This window comes from Macrobrachium nipponense, chromosome 28 (assembly GCF_015104395.2).
Source record: "Macrobrachium nipponense isolate FS-2020 chromosome 28, ASM1510439v2, whole genome shotgun sequence".
Lineage (NCBI taxonomy): Eukaryota > Metazoa > Arthropoda > Malacostraca > Decapoda > Palaemonidae > Macrobrachium > Macrobrachium nipponense.
The window spans coordinates 45,306,681-45,331,012 of NC_087217.1; the positions used below are offsets into that span (position 1 = coordinate 45,306,681).

At 37.9% G+C, this 24,332-nt stretch overlaps 2 protein-coding genes across 8 annotated transcripts in view; one reads left to right on the forward strand and one right to left on the reverse strand.

The window, feature by feature from the left end:
- The window catches only part of LOC135201714 (glycoprotein-N-acetylgalactosamine 3-beta-galactosyltransferase 1-like), a 35,367-nt gene extending 32,552 nt beyond the window's left edge, over positions 1–2,815 (forward strand). For all 6 annotated transcript variants that reach the window (XM_064230885.1, XM_064230880.1, XM_064230881.1 and 3 more), the window contains exon 7: positions 931–2,815. In XM_064230885.1, coding sequence (XP_064086955.1) covers positions 931–1,104 — 174 coding nt within the window. In that variant the 3' untranslated portion in view covers positions 1,105–2,815. The remainder of the gene's footprint in view (positions 1–930) is intronic.
- A 4,680-nt stretch (positions 2,816–7,495) lies between these two features.
- On the reverse strand, positions 7,496–23,813 carry LOC135201715 (oplophorus-luciferin 2-monooxygenase non-catalytic subunit-like). Of its 2 annotated transcripts, none has more exons than XM_064230888.1 (4): positions 23,061–23,813; positions 17,628–17,783; positions 16,270–16,373; positions 7,496–7,959 (listed from the first exon to the last, which is right to left on the reverse strand). In XM_064230888.1, the coding sequence occupies exons 1-4, from the start codon at positions 23,533–23,535 to the stop codon at positions 7,822–7,824; spliced, it is 873 nt and encodes a 290-aa protein (XP_064086958.1). In that variant the 5' UTR covers positions 23,536–23,813; the 3' UTR covers positions 7,496–7,821. The 2 variants fall into 2 exon arrangements, with proteins under 2 accessions (XP_064086958.1, XP_064086957.1); XM_064230887.1 differs by lacking the exon at positions 7,496–7,959 and adding an exon at positions 9,399–9,892 and having other exon boundaries at positions 16,272–16,373.
- Between the last annotated feature and the right edge of the window lie 519 nt (positions 23,814–24,332).

Here is a 24,332-nt window from a genome sequence, read left to right on the forward strand (position 1 = left end):
AAACCACAAACCATGCAATGTTCTTATCCGTGATCTCCAGTGTTAACAGTGTTAAGCAACAATCTTAGTTTCCTGTTTGTAAAATTTATACGTTCTTATCAATAATCTCCAGTGTAACAGTATCTTAGTAACAATCTTGTTTCCTAGTTGGAAAAATTTACAAACATTGCCTGAACTCATTGCCAGCTTACCCGTAAGTTTAGTTCATAAATTAATTAAAAAAAAAACTATATGTTCTTTATTAACTCCCGTGTTAAAGTATTCAGTAACAATCTTGTTTCCTATCTGCCAAAATTTTTTATTTTTTACAATTTATCCCCAACTTGATCGTCATTTTTGTCTGTTAGATATATAGCAGTTTTCTTTTTTGTATTACGTAGTAACCTTATTATACATAGTCTTTTCATTTTACAATATAGCAATCTTTTTAACTCCTGAACTCTCAAAATTCATCTTAATAATAAATTTTGTTGTATGTCAAAAATACCAACTTCTTACTCGTCAAAACCAAGATATTTTCCCAGCACTAGTCTCTGTTAGTGTATGGTAGATTAGTAGCTCTTTGTAATTCAAATGTACCCTAACTCTGTTGATATTCAGTCAATCAGTAGCTCTTTGTAAATCAAATTTACCCAAATAGCTGTTGATATTCAGTTAATCAGTAGCTCTTTGCAAATCAAATCTATCCTAGTTCCTGATGGCATTTAGTTAATCAGAAGCTCTTTGTAATTCAAATGTACTTTAACCGCTGTTGGTACTCAGTTAATCAGTAGTTCTTTGTAAATCAGATTTATTCTAGTCTCTGTTGGTATTAGGCAAATCCGCAATGCTTTTTAATTAAAACGAATCATTGCCTAGGACTAACGATTACTACGTATCCTGACGCCGCTGAATGAACAAACCACCTTTTTGCCTTTCCTCCTCCCCCAGGGTTACTCCGAAATGAGCGACGAGGTCATCAGCTTCCACTACGTGGATGCCCCGACGATGTACCTCCTCTACTACCTCATCTACATCGTCAATCCCTACAACTCGGACCGCTCGGATACCTTCCAAAAACTCGAACGGGACACGCGTGATTACGAGACTAGGACTTTGAGGTGATGGTGGGCCGTGTGGCTCCCAGAGACACTTGTTTCTGGCGAAAAGGCTACAATAGACTCTGTGAGCGGTCTTGGAGAGACTAATTGTTTTGTGAAAGGCTACTATAGACTCAGTGAGCTGTTTGGAGAGACTAATGCGTTGGCGAAAAGGCTATTACTATTAGACGAATGTGTATTGTGAAAGGCTACAATAGAGTAGACTCGGTGAGTTGCCTTGGAGAGACTAATGTGTTTGGCGGAAAGACTCTTAGAGACACAGCTTTTTTGGAGAGACCAATGGCCTATGATTTCATGAAATTCCGGTCATAAGTGGCCTCTTTTTATATCAGCTGGCTTAGATATTCAGTTTTTGGGAGTACGGTCAGGTAGTACAACCACAACCCGGCAATATATAATTATCCAGAATTTACTTATGATTTTAGGGAAGTGGAAATGGTTTCATTAGAAACATATTTAAAGCTATGTAAATAGTTACAGGAACATCGCTCTTCTTAGGTGAAATACAAGCAGTATTATCTTGAAGGCATTTATATGCGTATATAACCTCGCACTAGGCAGTAAGACTTAAATGTGAAAATTTAGTCTTCACAGTGCAAAGTTAGTTTTATTAGCCAACGCTGCGAAAAATGTGTAAATCAAAGTCTATATTTTTGTCCTAGTACTGGAAAAAAAGGTTAACCATACTAATGCAAAAATTTAAGTGTATTGATTAAACTTATGCAATTTATTTAAATGCTTTGATAATAGTATTAAACGGTTCCCGTGTTGAAATATAAAAGTGTCATGAAATTAGACAAGAGGCCTCCGGATATATCCAAGAAGCCTCAGGATATAAACCAAGAACAAAACCCCTTAGAAAAAACTAAGAGGCCTTAGGACATCGCCTTAAGAATATAAACATGAAGAAACCTTCAGACATATACCAGGAGACCTTAGGATATACACCAACAGGTCTCGGGACTTAAACCAAGAAGCCTTAGGATTTATACTATGAAGAGACTTAAGGACAAGAGGCCCTAAGAGGAAGCCTTGGGATTTATACCAAGAGATTTAAGGACAAGAGGCCCTAAGATACGAACCAAAAGGTCTTAGGACACATACCAAGAACCCTAAGAATCCCAAGAGGACTTGCTGAACACACCAAGTCCTTAGAACTTTGAAACCAAGAGGACTCCACGACTAATACAAGACAATATAATGGCACAAACGGCAAACCACTGACGCAGACAGATATTTGCCAATCATTCCATCCTTGCGCTGTTGGTTTTTCGTAGCGTGACAAAACCGAACTTTTTATTACAGAGAACAAAGTGGTGTTGCTGGATTGCATGCAGGCATGCGGCAATGTTGCAGTGTTCCATCTTATCAAAGCGGGTGAAATATTGCATTCCAGAGTCTAGTCGGATTAAAACAAGGGAAACTTGGTGTCAAATGAATTTCTAAGTACGTCTAAGATCTCTTTTATTTCTTTCGAGTGAGATGATGATAAGTACGGATGAAATCGAATTCCATTTTTGATTCAGAAAGATAATTGCAAATTTTGCAATTTACGTACCAAAGTGTTTTAATAGACCCAACGCGACATCATGCAAAATAAATGTCAATATTTTTTCTAGTTAGAAGAGTCTCCCTCTCTCTCATACACACGTGAACACGAACTCATCCCTTTCTCTCTCTCTCACCTACACACACAATTCTCTCTCACACACACACTAACCCCCTTTCTCTCTCTCACCTACACACAATTTCTCTCTCTCTCATACACACGTGAATACATAAACTCAACTCTCTCTCTCTCTCTCTCTCTCTCTCTCACACACACAATTCTCTCTCTCATACCTGTTATTTCTGCAAAATTCCCGATACAAAATTAAAAAGCCTGAACTCCACGTGCATTAAACACACTATACTATATACTCAATAACACATCGCCAGCAAATGTCGTGCAGGGGACCATTTAGATCACCAGTGCGGCACTTGAAATAAACGGCGCCCTGCCGAAAAAGAGCTCTTAAGGAACCAAACTCTTATTTACGAGAGAAAATTACATTAACTTTGAGCCGTTGACGACGCTAACTCTCGATATTCACTACCGTTCGCTATTGACCATGCACACTTCGCAACCGCGCTTTCTGTGATGGGTTGGGGAGTTGTGGGGCGGGGGTTGAGTACTGGACGGTTACTTCAAAAGTAATAATCACCACGCCACAACGGTAATTTACACACCCACTGCAGTCACTTATTGCGAAGGGGAGACAGGAGATTAGAGGAAACAGAAAAGGAAATAAATAAGGGATGGAAACAGAAAAAAAGGAAATAAATGTGACGAAACAGAAAAACAGGAAAATAAATAGAAAAATCAAAAGACACGCACACTAGTTCTGTTTGCTCAGAAATATATCCTCCTATATTCAGGCGTACTATAGAATCTTACATTATATAGATAGATAGATAGATAGATAGATATTAGTGTATACTGTGATTTAGCTTTAGACATTTCACGTACCTTATAGAGATGGGGATGGAATGATTAGGTACTTCTTATTCCAGATACATTATATAGTACAAAGTAATGGCCTTATATACACAATTTATTAGTTATGCATAATGAAATATAAAAGGATTTTTAAAAAGATTTTCACAACAAATTAAGTGATTTCCAGTCCACTGTGTATTTTGTTTTATAACGAATGACAAATTTGTTTTGTTTTTATACAATTTTGTATAATCATGCACCATCCCATTTTCTTTGTTGAAATATTCTGAATATAGTGAAACAAATACTGCAATAAAACGCCAATTGTGCAAAATGCTGTTTAAATTCCTTTAAAATGTGATACCAAAATCAAACTCAAGTAATCGTCACCGTGACTATGGAATGAAATGGATATAGAATATAGGCCAAAGGCCAAGCATTGGGACTTAAGGGGTCACTCATCGGTCAAAGGGGAAACGACAGCAAGGTGGTTTGAAAAGCGTTAACAGGAGGAAAACTCCGCAGTTAAGATGGAAGAGAATATGAACAGAGGGTACAGTAAGAATACTCCGAGGTGCAAGTACTAAACATGGCGGAGGCGCCTTGGGACGCCGCGTTCAGTTATAGCCCCTTGGGTTTGAAAGTATCATAATATACACCCATTTCTAAATTACGTAATTGAGAGATTATATTCATAAAAGTTATCTTCGTGCGGCAGTCTAACTTCGCATTTGCCATACGGTATTTAGTAGTACTATCACCTCGGAAAGGCACCGAACCTAAGACTGGTTTAAAGTAATGCCTACATAGTTCCATGTGAAGTGCACTGACGGCACTACCCCTACCCAACCCCCCTACGGGAACAGTGACCATAGATCTCCCACAATTAACCGCTTTTAAGAAATTATACCTACAATGGTTCTCCGAATGCTTTTACAAAGTGCGCTTAGTGCATACATGCCAATTGAGTCACTTTGTCTTATGATTAACTTTGATGTAGGTCTTGGGACCGGCAGGATCGCACGTACGAGTGGCCTGTAATTTGCCGAAGTCATATTGTCTGCGAGCTAACAATAAAACAGAATCCTAAGTTCCTACTAGTTTCAAAATCAGTTTTTTTCAATTGAACTTTTGAAAAAAAGTGATCTGGGGGCCGTACTAGGCCTAGTTCTTAGTTATCAGTACATAAACTCTTTTCAATAGTCTTAACTTCAAAATTAAATTATTATAAATATTTTCTCTGGTAATTAAATGTATTATCAATACTTTCTCTGGTAATAAGTTTAACCGAAGACATATTAAACTTAAAACAATACTAACTATTCTATGACAATTTTAAGACTGAAAAATAACTTTTTAGAAGAGTTTAGCCTATCCAGAGTCAGCATTTGCCAGATTAACTGAAACTAGAATGAAAAATTTAAGCCAAAGGCTAACCTCTGGGACATATGAAGTCATCCAGAGTTAAAATCTGTTGAAATAATCGTTGCGAGAAGGTTTTAAGTATGGTATAAAGAATATGAATGGCGGTATAATAAAAGGAATGAAAGGGGTTGCAGCTATATGGGCCGAAGGGACGCTGCAACCTTGAGTATAACGCCTTCATGCATAGCGAAGTGCAACACTCCCACCCCCCCTCCATAAAAGTATGCCAAATTAAAGTTTATTTCTTGAAGAAAAGGTACAGAACCCGACATTTGCAACGTTGTTATAACATTCCATCACTCAACGTCGCCACGTGTACATTTACACATTTTTTGCATACATAATTGTTCATTTGAACTACAATAACAAGGAAAAGCTTTTAAAACCTTTAATAGCCGAACACGAATAGCGGAATGGTATGATGGCGGCTTTTAACAAAATTATGTTTACGTGTGCAAGCTGCCTTTAAGTCCATTAGTAACAACGAACTGTTCTCTTATCAAAGACTAACCAAGAGCTTACGCATACACCTCTCATACATGGTAAGGCTTTGATGTGATGATTATAAGTGAGGACTAGAAATATGTATATATATAAAAAAAAAAAAGACCTGTGTAGTATACAAACTGTTGTACGACCAGTTTAAGCCAGAATCTCTACTGCTTAAACCACAACGAACATTACAGATTTACAGATAGAATGGCAAACCTAAACTAATAAATGCATATTCAAAATCCACAGAGTTATTACGTACATCAATGGAAAAAATATCAGAAATAATCAATACTGAAGCTGGTCCTTGGCATACTTTGTTCAGTAAGTCAAGAACTATATCGATAGTCTTTGTTGTATTTTATTGAAATTAAAATGTCTTAACAGTTTTCCAGTTTCCCTTTGGTACTTAAATTTCATTAAAAAGATGAAGATTCCAAACCCAATGTTTATTTCATACACATCCAGTAGTCACTTTTTATAATGAATCGGATGCATAGGCAATAGGCCTAGTGACAGTGTCTAAAAGCCTAGTGACAGTGTCTAAGTCTAAATTGAAAAATACACCGGCAGTAGTTTATGCCGTATTACAACTTAGTTCTACGAGAGTGAGAGACCTTACCTTACAGACCTTACATCTTGTTCGGGTTGCCCCAGGTCCCTCAGTGTGAGGCACCTCTAATGTCTACCAGAGAGTTGCTAGTACATCTTCCGGTATATTTTGCATCTTCCAATCTTGGATGGTCTGTGATGCAGTTTAGATATTTGTCGAGCTTATTCTTAAACACATCTACGCTCACTCCTGATATATTCCTCAGATGAGCTGGCAACGCATTGAATAGACGCTGCATTATCGATGCTGGTGCGTAGTGGATTAATGTCCTGTGTGCTTTCCTTATTTTTCCTGGTATAGTTTTGGGCACTGTTAATCTACCTCTGCTTGCTCTTTCTGATATTTTTAGTTCCATGATATTTTCTGCTATTCCTTCTATCTGTTTCCATGCCTGAATTATCATGTAGCGTTCTCTTCTCCTTTCTAGACTATATAATTTTAAGGATTGTAGTCTTTCCCAGTAGTCAAGGTCTTTAACTTCTTCTATTCTAGCTGTAAAGGACCTTTGTACACTATTTGTGCAATATCCTTTTGATAGTGTGGGTACCATATATTGCAATATTCAAGTGGACTACGAACATATGTTTTATAAAGCATAATCATGTGTTCAGCTTTTGTTGTTTTGAAGTGCCGTAACAACATTCCCATTTTTGCTTTACATTTTGCCAACAGAATTGCTATTTGATCATTGCATAACATGTTCCTATTCATCATCACACCAAGGTCTTTAACTGCTTCCTTATTTGTGATTGTCTCATTATTAGGTCCCCTATATGCATATAGATTTCTTTCTCTGTCTCCATAATTTATCGATTCAAATTTATCGGAGAGAGAGAGAGAGAGAGAGAGAGAGAGAGAGAGACGGTTGAGGAGAGAGAGAGGAGATGGAGACGAGAGAAGGGAGAGAGAGAGAGCGAGAGAGAGAGAGAGAGAGAGAGAGAGAGAGAGAGAGAGAGAGAGAGAGAGATACTCACTTACACAAGTGATTATACATAGTTACCCCATCAGAAAAAGTAAGTTTTCTGTTATACCGCGATGTCTATTATCTGGGGAGACCTTAACAAATTAGCGGTCGTTTCCCACCAAGATTTCTACGTAAGGATATTGCAGTTTTTCCTCTTAATTCCGACGCACCTTTCAGAATATCATATTTCACTATCTTACGGAGCTCCGAAGGGTATTTTGATAACCATACTGCAAACCACAGTAATTAAAGTTATGCAACCATCATTTTTAACGTTATTTCTGTTTAGAATTTTTTTTTCGCTAAAATTCAGCAGCTTAGGAACAGGAAGAGGCCTCCGTACCTTTGCCAAATCAGTTTTATTCACAAAGACTCTTATACAACACGCTGATCACAAAATACTCGGGTCAAGACATACCAAGTTCCGTGCTAAGTTTTATTCGGTTTCACTTCAGCATAATAAAAAAAAAAACCTACTGTACAAAAATTTTTAAAACCAACATCTGTACTACGCGAGGACTTAAGTTTATGCAACTTAGGGAGTTAAAAAAACAATGAACCTCGCCCGACATTCACTGTTTATCATTTGTACACGAGAAAACTAAGATTTAGTTTGATACCTAAAATTATTTTCACTAACATTCTGCAACCTTTTAAAATAGGACTAGAACAAATTTGAAGATAAAAGATTTTTTAAAAAGGCCTTTTTAAAATTTAAAGCCAATCTAAAGCAGATTAACTGAAGGACTCAACACATAATGTAGTCTGTAGCATCCAGTTCAGTTATCAGCGTGCCGTCACTGCAGGTTGACATTCCCAGGATCTTTGCCAAGTAATTTGCACTTCTGACTAACCAGGCGATGTCACAACCACAAGCGAGAGGGTTACTTATCGAAAGATAAATCTCTGGTGAATTGCTGGACTAACTAGTGAATTATGGCACTGTAGGTATGTGAACTACTGGGCTGTACATCTGGTGAATTATTGGACTGTATCTTGAGAATTCTTGAACTATAGGTATGGTGAACTACCGGACTGGATCTGGCGAATCATCTAACCGTAGGTATGGTGAACTACTGGACTACCTTGTGAATTATTTCACTAAGTATGGAGAACTACAGGACTATCTTGTGAATTATTTCACTGTAGGTACGGTGAACTACTGGATTGTAGCTGGTGAATGATTGAACTGTAGGTATGGTGAAGTACTGGATTCTATTTGGCAAACTACTGGATTGTATCTGGTTAATTCTTGAACTGTGGTATGGTGAACTACTGGACTAATTGGTGTATTATGGAACTGTAGGTATGGTGAACTATTGGACTTATCTGGTGAATTCTTGAACTGTAGGTATGGTGAACTACTGGATTTTAGCTGGTGAATGATTGAACTGTAGGTATGGTGAAGTTCTGGATTCTACCTGGTCAATTCTTGAACTGTATGTATGTTGAACTACTGGACTGTATCTGGTGAACTATTGAACTGTTGGTATGGAGTACTGGATTGTATCTGGTGAATTATTGAACTGTAGGTATGGTGAACTACTGGAATGTATCCGTTCAACTGTTTATGTGCTTGCTTGTACACGTAGTAACTAATAGTAAGGTATTTGTATAAATGTATGGAAGCAACGATTGGATTGGGATGGTCAACTCCCGGACCATTCACAGAAGCAATGACGACGTCGAGTTAGCCGAAGACTTTCAAGAAAAATAAATAAATTAATATTTCCTTCCCTAAAGAAAACTAGTCTAGGAGAGGCGGACTACTTACACATACACACACACTGTGTATATACATATATACAAACATTGTGGCTATCACATTTACATATGTATCTGGTAAAATTGATCAGTAGATTCTATATATATATATATATATATATATATACATATACATATACATATATATATAATATATATATGTATATTATATATTATGTATATATATATATTATATAATGTATATATATATTATTTATATATATTGATATATATATATATGATATATATGTTATATATTTATATATGGTATATTATAATTGTATATATAATGTATGTATATATCTTATATATATATATGTATATATATATATGTATATATATATATGTTATATATATTATATTATGTTTATTGTATTATATGTATAATTAAATTATGTATATATGTGTATATATATGTATATACATATATATACACATATACACACATATATACACATAAATGCACACATATATACACATATACACACATATATATATATACATATATAATATATGTACACATACATACATAGATATAATACAAAAGTTGAAAACACCCAAGTAACTTTCAGGAGCCTTAATTTAACGCACATAATTTGCACAGGAAACAGAAAGGCTATCTAAAATACAATGGTACACACAGAAATGCAAAACTGCATGTGTGAAAAACTGCAAAAACAACAGACTTGACAAGCAAATGAGACAGAATTATTCCCAAGAACGTAGCTTTATTGTTGCAAACATACTCAGAGCAAGTGCACAAGAGTGTCTACTTAATGTGACAGCGCATGCCACACCAAAAGCGGTTTTTATAGAAAGAATGTGCAATAAGCAGCCAAAGATCGACGAAAAAATAAAGGGAATAAGTTACCGTCTTTCTTGCGTCACCAAGGCAAACAAAAGAAAAAACAAGGAGAGCCACAAAACGTAGTCAGTAGAACCCAGTTTAGTTAACAGGGTACCGTTACTGCAGGCAGACCTTCCCACGACATTTGCCAAGAGCTTTTTACTTCTGACTAACCAGTCGATGTCATGACCACAAGCGAGAGGGTTACCTATTGAAAGATAAAGCTTTGGTGAACTACTGAACTGCAAGTATGGTGAATTGCTGTACTAACTGGTGAATTATTGAACTGTAGGTATGGTGAACTGCTGGACTAATTGGTGAATTATTTAACTGTAGGTATGGTGAACTACTGGATTGTAGCTGGTGAAATGTATGTGCTCCCTTGTATGAAAAACGATAAAGACAATTAAGTCTTGGGTGAGATTAATGCAAGGCCAATCAAGTCTTGGGTGAGGTCGATGCAAGGCCAATCAAGTCTGGGGCGAGGTCAATGCGGGAAGTCGGGGCATCAAGTCTGTGGGGGCGAGGTCAATGCAAGGCCAATCAAGTCTGGGGTGAGGTCAATGCAAGGCCAATCAAGTCTGGGGCGAGGTCAATGCAAGGCCAATCAAGTCTGGGGCGAGGTCATGTCTGTGATGGGTCAATGCAAGGCCAATCAAGTCTGGGGTGAGGTCAATGCAAGGCCAATCAAGTCTGGGGTGAGGTCAATGCAAGGCCAATCAAGTCTGGGGTGAGGTCAATGCAAGGCCAATCAGTCTGGTGGTGAGGGTCAATGCAAGGCCATCAAGTCTGGGGTGCGGTCATGCAAGGCCGGAATCAAGTCTGGGGTGAAGGTCATGCACGGTCAATCAAGTCTGTGTTGATGTCAATGCAGGCATCAAGTCTGTGGTGTGTCAATGCAGGCCAATCCAAGTTACTGGGGTTAGGTCAATGCAAAGGCCAATCAGTCTGGGGTGAGGTCAATGCAAGGCCATCAAAATCCTGAGGTAATTTTAATGTACGACCAATAGTCTGATGAGTAGTTTTAATGTAAGGCCAATCAAATCTGAGGTAAGGTTAATGTAAGACCAATCAAGTCTGAGGTAAGGTTAATGTAAGGCCAATCAAGTCTGAGGTAAGGTTAATGAAAGGCCAATCAAGTCTGAGGTAAGGTTAATGAAAGGCCAATAAAGTCTGAGGTAAGGTTAATGTAAGGCCAATCAAATCTGAGGTAAGGTTAATGTAAGACCAATCAAATCTGAGGTAAGGTAATGAAGGCAATCAGTCTGAGGGTACTTTTAATGTAAGGCCAATCAAATCTGAGGTAAGGTTAATGTAAGACCAATCAAGTCTGAGGTAAGGTTAATGAAAGGCCAATCAAGTCTGAGGTAAGGTTAATGAAAGGCCAATCAAGTCTGAGGTAAGGTTAATGAAAGGCCAATCAAGTCTGAGGTAAGGTTAATGTAAGGCCAATCAAGTCTTGAGTATGTTAATGTAAGGCCAATCAAGTCTGAGGTAAGGTTAATGTAAGACCAATCAAGTCTGAGGTAAGGTTAATGTAAGGCCAATCAAATCTGAGGTAAGGTTAATGTAAGACCAATCAAGTCTGAGGTAAGGTTAATGTAAGGCCAATCAAATCTGAGGTAAGTTTAATGTAAGGCCAATCAAATCTGAGGTAAGTTTAATGTAAGGCCGATCAAGTCTGAGGTAAGTTTAATGTAAGACCAATCAATTATCTGATATTTTATTAAGGCCAATCAAACTGAGGTAAGGGTTTTAAATGGTAAGGCCCAATCCAAAGTCTCTGAAGGTTAAAAGTTTGTTTTTTTTAATGTAAGGGCCCAAATCAAAATTCCCTGAGGTTAACAAGGTTTTTTAAGGTAAGGCCAATCCAAAAATCTGGAGGTTAAAGGTTGTTTAATGTTAGGGGCCAATTCAAATTTCTTGAAAGGTTAAAGGTTTTTTAAGTGGTAAAGGACCCGAATCAAAGTCCGCCCTGAGGTAAAGGGTTTTAAATTGTAAGACCAGTCCGATCCCCTGAGGGTAAAAAGGTTAATGTAAGGGCCCCAAATCCAAATCTGGGCCGAAAAGGGCCCAATGGCAACGGGCCAATTCAAGGCCCTTTTTTTGGTGAAGTCGAAATTTTGGCCAAAAGGCCCCAAATCAAAGTTCCTGGGGCGAGGTCCCCAATGCCAAGGCCAATTTCAAGTCCTGGGGCGGGAGGGTCAAATTCAAAGGCCAAATCAAAGTCCCCCCCCCCCACCCCCCCTGGGGTTGAAGGTTTTCAATGGCCCAAATTTTGGCCAATCCAAGTTTTCCTGGGGTGAAGGGGTTCCCAATGCCAGCCCAATTCCCAAGTCCCTGGGGTGAAGGGGTCAAATGCAAGGGCCCAATTTCAAAGTCCCCCTGGGGTTGAAGTTCCCCCAATGGCCAAGGCCCCATTTTCAAGTCCCTGGGGGTGGATGTTCCAACTGCCAAGGGCAATCAAGTTCCAACTGGGTGAAGGTCCAAAATGCCCAAAGCCAATCAGTCCCCTTGGGTTGAGGTAACCAATTGGCAAGGCCCAAATTCAAGTCTGGGGGTTTGAGGTTTCCACCCCAAAATGCAAGGCCCAATCCCAATTCTGAGGTAAGGTTTTTAATGTTAAGACCAACTCCAAAGTCCCTGAGGTAACAAAAGGTTTGTAATGTTAAAGGCCAAATCCAAAAATCTTGGAAAAGGTTGGTTTAATGGAAGACCTAATCAAGTTTCCCCCTGAGTTAAAAAATGGTTTTAATGTAAAGGCCCCCCCCAAAATCCAATTCCCCCGCCCCCCTGAAAGGATCGGGTTTTATTGAAATGGGCCCCCCAATCCAAGTCCCCCCCTGAGGTTAAAGGTTTTTTTTAAATGGTTAAGGCCAATCAAAAATTACCTTGAAGGTTAAGGTTTTTTTTTTAATGTTTAAGAACCAATCAAAATCTGAGTTAAGGGTTTTAAAATTGAAAAAGGCCAATTTCCAAAGGGTCCCTTGAGGTTAACAGGTTTTTTTTTTTTTTTTTTTAAATGGTAAAGGCCAATCATCAATTTCCTTGAGGTAAGGGTTTTAATTGTAAGGACCCAATCAAAGTTTCTTGAGGTAAGGGTTTAATGTAAAGGCCCCAAGATCAAGTTGTTTGAAGGTTAAGGGTTAATTTGAAGGCCAAAAATAAATTCTGGAGGTAAAAAAAGGTTTTTAATGAAAAAGGGCCCAAAATCAAAGGGGGTGTTCCTTGAGGGTAAAGGGTTTAATGTAAAAGGCCGGTCCAAATCTGAAGTAAAAGGTTAATGGTAAACCAAATTCCCCAATAATCCCTGAAAGGTACGGTTAATGTAAAGGGCCAAATCAGTTCTGAGGGAAAAAGTATTATGTTACGGCCCACAAATCAAGTCCCCCCTGAGGGGGAGTGTTTTTTAATGGTTTAAGCCAAATCCAAAGGTTCCCCTGAGGGAAAGTTTAAATTGTAATGGCCCATCAGTCCCCGAGGGGAAAAAGGTTTTTTAATGTAAGGCCAATCAAGTCCCCTGGGAGGGGAAAGTTTATTTTTTTTTTGTTTTTAAATGTAAGGCCAAACTCCAAAAAGTTCCCCCCTGGGAAGGTAAGTTTGTTTTTTTTTTAATTGTAAAGGCCAATCAGTTCTGAGGTAAAGTTTTTAATGTAAAGGCAATCAAGTTCCTGAGGTAAGGTTGTTTGTTACATGTAAGCCCAAGTTCCAAGTCTGAGGTAATAAATGTAAGGCCAATCAAATCTGGAGTAAGGTTATGTAAGGCCAATCAATCTGAGGTAAGGTATTAATGTACGACCAATCAAGGGGTCTGAGTAAGTTTAATGTAAGACCAATCAAGTCTGAGGTAAGGTTAATGTAAGGCCAATCAAGTCTGAGGTAAGGTTAATGACAGGCCAATCAAGTCTTGGGTAAGGTTAATGACAGGCCAATCAAGTCTTGGATGAGGTTAAATGACAGGTGCCAATCCAGTCGTGGAATGAGGTTTAATGACAGGCCAATTCAAGGTGCTGTGGACTGAAATTTTAATGCAGCCAATCAAAGGTTCCTTGGAATGAAGTTAATGACCAGGCCAAATCAAGTTCTGGCGCTGTAAGGTTAATGAAGGGCCAATCAAGTCCTGAGGTAGGTTAATGAGACCCCCAATCAGGTCCTTGTGCGGAAGGTTAATGTAAGGCCAATCAAGTCTTGGATGAAGTTAATGTAAGGCCAATCAAGTCTTGGATGAAGTTAATGACAGGCCAATCAAGTCTGAGGTAAGGTTAATGAAAGGCCAATCAAGTCTGAGGTAAGGTTAATGAAAGGCCAATCAAGTCTTGGGCGAGGTTAATGTAAGGCCAATCAAGTCTTGGGTGAGGTTATTGTAAGGCCAATCAAGTCTGAGGCAAGGTTAATGTAAGGCCAATCAAGTCTTGGATGAAGTTAATGAAAGGCCAATCAAGTCTGGCGTAAGGTTAATGTAAGGCCAATAAAGTCTGGCGTAAGGTTAATGTAAGGCCAATCAAGTCTGAGGGAAGTTTAATGTAAGGCCAATCAAGTCTGATGGAAGTTTTAATGTACGTCCATCAAGGAAAGAATGAGGAAGTTTTTTACTGTAAGCCAATCAAGTCTGCAGTGAAGTTTAATGGTAAGCCTAATCAGTCTGAGGGAAGTTTAATGTAAGGCCAATCAAGTCTGAGGGAAGTTTAATGTAAGGCCAATCAAGTCTGAGGTAAGTTTAATGTAAGGCCAATCAAGTCTGAGGTAAGGTTAATGTAAGGCCAATCAAGTCTGAGGTACGTTCATGTGAAAGGCCAATCAAGTCTTGGATGAAGTTAATGACAGCCATCAAGGTCTGAAGGTAAGGTTAATGAAAGGCCAATCAAGTCTGAGGTAAGGTTAATGAAAGGCCAATCAAGTCTTGGGCGAGGTTAATGTAAGGCCAATCAAGTCTTGGGTGATGGTTAATTACGTTTCAAGCCAATCAATTCCTGAGGCAGGTTATGTAAGCCAAATCAAGTCTTAGGTTGAAGGTTTAATGAAAGGCCAATCAAGAGGTTCTGGGCGTAAGGTTATGTAAGGCCCAATTAAAAGTCTGGCGTAAAGGTTAATGAGGCCCAATCAAGTCTTGGCGGGAAAGGTTGTAATGTAATGGCCAATCCAAGTCTTGGGTGGGAAGGTTTAATTGTAAGGCCAAATCAAGTCTGGCGGGAAGGTTTAATTGTAAGGAAGGCCAATCAAGTCTTGAGGGAAGTTTAATGTAAGCGGCTTCAATCAATCTGAAAGGAAGTTTACCTGTAAGGCCAATCAGTCTGAGGGAAGTTTCTGTAAGGCCAATTCAAGTTCTGAGGTAAGGTTTAATGTAAGGCAATCAAGTCCTGGCGGTAAGGTTAATGTAAGGCCAATCAAGTCTGAGGGTAAGGTTTAATGTAAAGGCCCAATACAAGTCTGAGGGTAAGGTTTTAATGTAAGGCCTAATCAAGTCCTGAGGGAAGTTTAATTGTAAGGCCAATCAGTCTGGGGGAGGGAGTTTGTTAAATGTAAAGCCAAATCAAGTCTGAGGGAAGTTTAATGTAAGGCCAATCAAGTCTGAGGGAAGTTTAATGTAAGGCCAATCAAGTCTGAGGGAAGTTTAATGTAAGGCCAATCAAGTCTGAGGGAAGTTTAATGTAAGGCCAATCAAGTCTGAGGTAAGGTTTAATGTAAGGACCAATCAAGTCTGAGGGAAGGTTAATGTAAGACTCAGTCTGAAGGGAAGGTTAATGCCAAGACCCATCAAGTCGGAGGGAAGGTTCAATGTAAGGACCAAGCAAGTCTGAAGGGAAGGTTAATGTTAAGGACCAAGTCAAGTCTGAGGGAAGGTTAATGTAAGGCCAATCAAGTCTGAGGGAAGTTTAATGTAAGCCAATCAAGTCTGAGGGAAGTTTAATGTAAGGCCAATCAAGTCTGAGGGAAGTTTAATGTAAGGACCCAATCAAAGTCCCTGATGGGAAGGTTTAATGTAAGGGAACCAATCAAGTTGCGGGAAGTTAATGTAAGACCAATCAAGTCTGAGGGAAGGTTAATGTAAGACCAATCAAGTCTGAGGGAAGGTTAATGTAAGACCAATCAAGTCTGAGGGAAGGTTAATGTAAGGCCTAATCCAGGTCCTGAAGGGGAAAGTTTAAGTGTAAGGCCAATCAAGTCTGAGGGAAGGTTAATGTAAGGCCAATCAAGTCTGAGGGAAGTTTAATGTAAGGCCAATCAAGTCTGAGGGAAGGTTAATGTAAGGCCAATCAAGGCTTCTGGGGAAGTTGTAAATGTCAGGCCAATCAAGTGGCCGGTAAGGTTTAATGGTTAAGGCCAATCAAGTGTGAGGTAAGGTTAATGTAAGGCCAATCAAGTGTGAGGTAAGGTTAATGTAAGGCCAATCAAGTGTGAGGTAAGGTTAATGTAAGGCCAATCAAGTGTGAGGGTTGAGGTTAATGTTTAGGCCAATCAAGGTCGAGGGTAAAGGTTAAATGTTGTAGGGTTCAATATAGTCTGAGGTAAGGTTAATGTAAAGCCAATCAATACTTGGGTCAAGTTAAAGGTACTTTTAATCCGTCATAAAAATGGTTTGTACTAACTTTCAATAGAGAGTTGTGCTCCCCCTTCCAACAGCGGCCTGAAAACATCCTCCTCGAGGTAAACCAAGTTGTTTTCATTCATGTTAAGGAAGTTTGACACTCCTGCAGCAAAAGTTTTAAGATTAATTTTCTTTGGAGTCATTCCTTCAATTTTTATTTTCAGTCACTGGAAAATGAACTATTGTACAAAATCTTACATAAGCTATAGTTTAAGAAATTTTAATGCTTTCAAATTTAATAACTGGCCTTTATCACCGGCATTAGTTGAAGTACATGGCTATATATAAGATTCTAAATTTTAAATTGGTCAAGAAACTACAGAAACTGTTCCTGCTACAAAATGAGATTATAAGACTGTAGTTTGGTACCTGTAAGTTGCTCTTGGATATCTTTCATGTTTCTGCATCATTGAGATCTATGGAATAAAATTAAAACTACAGAAACCATATTTCCACGCAGCCAAACCTGGCACAGACTAATCTAAAACTGCAAATGCATTATTCCACGCAGCCAAACCTGGCACCGACTCAGGTCTAAAACTAATTCAATTAATTATTCCACGCAGCCATATCTGGGACAGACTGTCTAAAACAAACTACTAGAGCAATTAATTATTCCACGCAGCCAAACTTGACATTGACTAAGTCTAAAACAAACTGCGAATGCAATTAATTATTCCACGCAGCCAAACTTGGCACCGACTCCGTCTAAAACAAACTGCTAATGTAATTAATTATTCCACGCAGCCTAACTTGACACTGACTCTGTGTAAAACTACCAAGGCAATTATTCCACGCAGCCAAACCTGGCACTGACTCTGTCTAATATTACTCCTGTAATAAATTATTCCACGCAGCCAAACCTGGCACTGACTGTCTAATACTACTCCTGTAATTAATTATTCAAAGCAGCCAAACTGGCACTGACTGTCTAATACTACTAATGCAATTAATTATTCCACGCAGCCTAACTTGACACTGACTCCGTGTAAAACTACCAAGGCAATTATTCCACGCAGCCAAACCTGGCACCGACTATCTAATACTACTCCTGTAATTAATTATTCCAAGCAGCCTAACTTGACATCGACTCGGTCTAAAACGAACTACTAATGCAATTAATTATTCCACGCAGTCAAACCTGGCACTGACTCAAGTCTTAAGAAACTACTAATGCAAATAATTCTTTCACGCAGCCAGACTTGACAGTCTCAGTCTAAAACAAACTGCTAATTCTATTAATTTACACTTGACACTGACGAAACCTTCAAACTACTACTCCAGCAATTCATTATTCCACGCAGCCGAACTTGAGACCGACGCGATCTTCAACAGACACGAGAGTGGGGAAGCTTACCATTAATCGAATTCTCTGCAATTTTACTGATCTTATTCGACGCGAGGAAAAGGCGAGAGTTTCTCGTGTGAAGTTCGAAGGAGTAGGGAACAATCTCCGTCAGGTTGTTGTCGGCCAAAGTCAAGTAAAACAGGTTCCTCAATCCAGTGAATGTTCCTGTTGAAAAAAACGCACTTTTAAAATTACTTGGGAGAGAGAGAGAGAGAGAGAGAGAGAGAGAGAGAGAGAGAGAGAGAGAGAGAGAGAGAAATTTGCCCATAGCATAAAAAAATCCAAAGCTAACCCTTAACTTCTTCTCATAAGAAGAATACTTGAATTTACAGTCAAAAGATACTGAAAATCCTGAGACCTTACCTTACCTTACAGACCTTACATCTTGTTCGGGTTGCCCCAGGTCCCTCAGTGTGAGGCACCTCTAATGTCTACCAGAGAGTTGCTAGTACATCTTCCGGTATATTTTGCATCTTACAATCTTGGATGGTCTGGGATGCAGTTTAGATATTTGTCGAGCTTATTCTTAAACACATCTACGCTCACTCCTGATATATTCCTCAGATGAGCTGGCAACGCATTGAATAGACGCTGCATTATCGATGCTGGTGCGTAGTGGATTAATGTCCTGTGTGCTTTCCTTATTTTTCCTGGTATAGTTTTGGGCACTATTAATCTACCTCTGCTTGCTCTTTCTGATATTTTTAGTTCCATGATATTTTCTGCTATTCCTTCTATCTGTTTCCATGCCTGAATTATCATGTAGCGTTCTCTTCTCCTTTCTAGACTATATAATTTTAAGAATTGTAGTCTTTCCCAGTAGTCTAGGTCCTTAACTTCTTCTATTCTAGCTGTAAAAGGACCTTTGTACACTCTCTATTTGTGCAATATCCTTTTGATAGTGTGGGTACCATATCATATTGCAATATTCAAGTGGACTACGAACATATGTTTTATAAAGCATAATCATGTGTTCAGCTATTCTTGTTTTGAAGTGCCTTAACAACATTCCCATTTTTGCTTTACATTTTGCCAACAGAGTTGCTATTTGATCATTGCATAACATGTTCCTATTCATCATCACACCAAGGTCTTTAACTGCTTCCTTATTTGTGATGGTCTCATTATTAGGTCCCTTATATGCATATAGCTTTCTTTCTCTGTCTCCATAATTTATTGATTCAAATTTATCAGAGTTAAATACCATCCTATTTACCTCTGCCCAATCATATACTTTGTTAAGGTCTCTTTGTAGAGCGTTCCTATCTTCATCACAAGTTTTAAATTTCTCTACTTATTCTTGTGTCATCTGACGAAACTACTCACTACCGAATCCTTCACATTATTGTCTATGTCTTCAATCATAATAACAAACAGTATTGCAGCTAACACCGTACCTTGCGGCACACCGGATATTACCTTGACTTTCATCCGATTTCTCGTCGTTTGCAATAACTATCTGTTTTCTGTTGTGTAAAAATTCTTTTAACCATCTTCCTACTTTATCCACGATATTGTGTTTTCTAATTTTCTTCGCTAATATATTATGGTCTACTTTATCAAAAGCTTTTGCAAAGTCTAAATAAACCACATCTGTTTTTCATTTCCGCTTTTCATATTTTTGAATATGTTCTCACGGTGGACTAACAGTTGGGTTTGTGTACTTTTTCCGGGTACGAAACCATGTTGTCCTTTATTAAACAAATTATTTTTTATTAAATGTTTCATAATATTTTTCTTCATTACCCTTTCATACACTTTCATAATATGTGATGTTAGACTCACAGGCCTATAATTACTTGCCTCTAGTCTTTGATCCACTTTTGAAAGTAGGGGTAATATATGCTAATTTGTGCTCATCATAAATCTTGCCTGTATCTACACTTTGTCTTAATAATATTGCAAGTGGCTTTGCGATAGAATGAACTACTTTCTTTAACAAAATAGCAGGAATTCCATCAGGCCCTGCAGCAGCTCCATTTTTAATTTCATTAATAGCCTGCACAATATCAGCTTCATTAATATCTATGTCAGCTAAATATTCACTATTTTCATCCCTTACTTCTATATCATTATCTTCATTATCTATTCTAGGGGTGAATTCTCTCTTATATCGTTCTGCCAGTATGTTGCAAATTTCCTTTTTTTCATTCGTTAATCTCCCTTCAATTCTCAGAGGGCCTATTTCTATTCTTCTTTTATTCATCTTCTTCGCATATGAGTATAATAGTTTGGGGTTTTGCCTTGATATTAATAGGGTTTTTTCTTCCAAGTCCCGTTTTTCATTTTCTTTTGATTGTATAATCTTTGTTCTGCATTTTCTATCTTACTTTTTAGTTCTATAACTTTCCATGCATTTTTTCTTTTGCAAGACCTTTTTTCCACTTTCTGATTTTCTGGAACAAGATCCTTCTGTCTCTTGGTATGCATGAATGATGTTTATTTTTCTTCTTCGGTATATATTTTTTCCACTATTTTCTCCAATATTTTATATAATATCTCCGTATTTACCCTTATGTCATCACTTACGAAAATGTTATCCCAATCTTTGTTTAATTCTTCATTAATTTCTGACCATTTTATATTTTACTGTAGAAGTTGTATTTTCCATATCCTTCCCACTTTTTCATTTCTTGCTTATCTCTATTTTCACTTGCTTTGGAATGAAACTGTTAATTCTATGACATTATGGTCTGAAATATTCGCATTATAAACTATTATTTCTTTAACATAATTCATCTCGTTCACAAATACTAGGTCTAAAGTATTTTCCTTTCTTGTTGGCAGGTGATTTATTTGTTGAATGTTGTATTCTAGTAGCATATCTAATAGCTTTTCAAATTGGCTCTTATCTTCTGCACTACTATTACTCTCTTTTTTATATGTATAAGTACAACCACAATCTCCTATTCGTTCTTTCCATTCTACGAAAGGAAAGTTGAAGTCACCAGATAGGAGAATAGTCCAGTCCTTGTGATTTCTACATATATCATCCAATTTTTCAATTATTAAGTCAAACTCTTTAGTATTAGGAGGTCTATATATTACTATGTTCATCAATTTTTCAGATTCAAATTCTACCGCTATTAGTTCACATTCTGAGTTACTATATTTCTCATATATTTTTCCTTGTTTTTTGTCTTTCCCATATATTGCGGTTCCCCCTTGATTCCTATTTTTTCTATCTGATCTATAATTTGGAACCCTTTTATTTGATCATCATTCCAGTCTCTTGGGAAATAATACCAGGTTTCACTTATATCATTATATCTATTTTCTTTTCATTTTGGGTTAGTTCTTCTAAGTACTCTATTTTTCTTTTTGAGTTACTCGTAACTAACCCTGCGCATTCATCACTATGATGGTTTGCGTGTTTTCTCCTTCATTTAATACTGGTAGTAATAAGGATTTTCCCATGTCTCTTTCCTGTTCTTGGTATGTTGTTCTTTTTTTCATTCCAGAAATTCTGACATTAAAAAATCCAACTTTTCCATAATATTTGATCTTCCTTCATCATAATTATTCATTTTGTGTCTGAATCTGCAATTTTCTCCGTTTCTGCAATATCCTCTTGCATAATAAATACAGTTATTATCTTCTTGAGTAGAATTTCGGAGCTGATGCTTTGAAATTTTTTACTGACACCTCTGCATATCTCATTGGTGGTTTGCTTTTCTCTTTTACCTGATATTCTTGATTTCTCTCTATTTGTTTCTTTCTTATTTTGGATTTTATTACTTGGTTGGTTATTTATTTGATTATGATTCATGGCTACAGGTGCATATATTTGCATTTTTGTCGAACTTACATCCTTTTCCTTCTTTTAGTTTTACATATTTTTGGATGCAGATCTCTGCAATCATCCCCATATCCATCTAAGTATGCACATTTACCATATATTTCATAGTTTTGACATATCTTAGGATGTTTGTAGTAACATCTTTCTCCAAATCTGCAATTCCCTCTTTTCAAAAGGTTGCAGATTTTGTCGTTTCTTGTCTATTTTTTTTTTTTTTTTTCCTCTTTCCGTCATTGTATAGATCTGGGTAGAGCCTCTTCGGGATTTGCTTTTCTGTTGTCATATCGTAATTTATTTCTTCGTAGGTATGCTGCTTTATTGCCTCATATGTAGTATCAATGAGTATCTCTGCATCCATACTTTTATCTTGTTCTTTGTTTTCCTTATTTTTTTCTGTCATTTCATTTTTGTTTACTTCTCTTCCGTTTTCCTCTTCTTCTTGTTCTTCTTCTTCTTCTTCCTCTTCCTCTTCTTCTTCATCCTCAACTATTTGTACATTCAATCTTGATTTAATAACATTGTCTATCCTGATAGACATGTTGAAACAAAAAATTCTTGTATCTTTTCTCAAATCTTGTATTACCTCAGCACACTGTGGATGTGTCGGAATGTTGCATGCAGCACATTTTCTGATTAGGTTTTGTGATTGACTATGCTATACCAAACCTTACACAGTTTGCATGCTTTTGGCATTCTTTTTTCCTAATGCATCAATTAGGATATTCACAAGATTCACCTTATTCATTTTCTTTGTCGGAATATGTTGGTTTATGTATATTTTCTTTATGAGTTTCTTGACCACTTGGATTTTATTTGGAACTTCTTCAATTATTTTCAAGATGTTTTCATTAGATTTGTTCCAGTTTGAAGGATTATATCCTTCTGATATATCTATGAATGCTTTTGTTATCTTTTTGGTTGGACTGTTGCTGATTTCATAGATGAGAAATGCCAGTTCCCTTCCTGCTACCTCATCGTATTGCGAATCTGCTAAACACACCAAATTACGCCACCTCTTCCCGCAGTTGGAACTTACTGCCATCTTGTTCTGATTTATAGTATTACACTTTATAAACTAACTTAGAAGACGCTTTATCCTACTATTTTCACACTAATCTTATCACCGATAGTTCACGAACACTTCTAGATATTTCTCAAATTCTAGTCGTATGTTAAACTTGTGATATCTGTTGATTAATCTGACTTCACGCGGGTACGTCTCACCAAGCAAGATGGCTACTTACGAGAGAGAGAGAGAGAGATAGAGAGAGAGAGAGAGGAGAGAATGTTGGGAAGAGAGAGCGCGAGAAGGATAGGGAGAGAGAGAGAGAGAGAGAAATTTCCCTAAAGCATACAAACATAGCCAACTGTTGGCCCTGCTCTGAGAAATTATTCTTGAATCTTTTAAGTTACAAAGTACTCTTAAATATGTAATACCATTGTCTACAGTACGTTTACCTCTATTAGTTAATAAGACGACGGTGCAGACGGAAAAAAAAAAAAAAACTTAATTTCCACTGAAAAAATATTTCATACAGGCATCCCAGCAGTTAAAATATAACCATTTTCACCAGAAACAACCCACAACACAAAACGACGGGATTAATTAAAAAAAAAAAAACGAGACCACCAAATTCACTCACCAGCAGGAACGTCCGTGATCTGGCAGGAATATAGGTAAACGACCCTCAAATTCGGCATCCCGTACAGTCCACCAGCAGGTATATGCTTCAGGGGATTCTGTGCCAAGTTGAGTTCCTTCAGGGACGTCGAGACGATCCTCGGGAAGGAGTTCAATTTATTATTACCCAGGTAGAGCCTGTCGAGGTTCCTGTAATACCCTACCTCCCCGAAGGGGAAGCTCCTCAGCTGGTGACTCCTGATCTGCAATTTCCTCAGCGTCGAAGCGCTGCCGATCAGCGCCTCTGGTTGCACCACCTCGAGGGCGCCCTCGATGAAGAGGACCTCTTCGAAGGTGTTCTCGCCGAAAATACCCTTCGGCAAGGTCTTCAGTTTGCCGTTCCGCGTGACCTTCAGCGAATGGAAGTTCTTGGTAGGGAACCGATTGTTGAATATCATGCCCAGTTCCTTTTCACTAGCCACGTCTGAGCAGTCCATACTCGGCAGCGATGACGTCGCGCCGAGTTCGCAGGTACAGGGAATATTTCCTCTTCGACTGGGCAAACTGAGCTAACACCTGAGGCGCCTTCAACGTGCATGAAGATGCTCGTCACCAAAAGCATAAAATTGAGGCAAATCATTTTGCAGCCAAACCAGACACTGATATCTTAAAACACAGAGATCCACAATAAGGGTCCACACGTTATGGCAGAGCGGATAAGACAGTTGTCACTTCGAGTCAATCTGCTTCTGGACTGAGTGCATAGCAGACGTTCTTTCACCCGAATGCACTTTTAGAAATTTGAAGCGAAGGCGAAAACACCTCAAACAATGCCTTTCGTAAACACCACTCGAGTCATCGTCAAAATGACCGAAGTGGTTGAACGGCTATGACGTAAAGTAGTTACTTTATTTTATGTCGTGTTCTTGTTATACAAAACTATCGATTTTGGTTTAAAATCGAAATCAAAAGTATCTTGTCCCTGGACAAGAATATAAACTAAATAAAGCCAAATGATAATGGCTTTTTTATAGGTAAAATAAGCGAGAAAAATAACTAGCATATAGACAAATAAAAACTAGGAGCTTAGGTACTTTATCTTATGTCGCGTCCCTATGGTACAAAACTATCATGTCCTTGGACAAGAATATAATAAACTAAATAAAACCAAATGATAATGGCTTTTTTATAGGTAAAACATGCGAGAGAAATAGTTAACATATAGAAAAGTAAGAAAAATAGTTAGCATTTAGAAAAGTAAAGACCAGGAGCTTTTAGCAAACTGAACCGACCT

Bases quoted from the DNA above. Each gene is read 5' to 3' on its own strand.
- LOC135201715 (XM_064230887.1), bottom strand. From the start codon at position 23,535: ATGGACTGCTCAGACGTGGCTAGTGAAAAGGAACTGGGCATGATATTC. The intron at 17,784-23,060 runs GTGAGTGAATTT...TTTTTTCAACAG, and splicing joins GATCACGGACGTTCCTGCTG to GAACATTCACTGGATTGAGG. The intron at 9,893-16,271 runs GTTAGTACAAAC...ATCTTTCAATAG, and splicing joins AGCACAACTCTCTATTGAAA to GTAACCCTCTCGCTTGTGGT.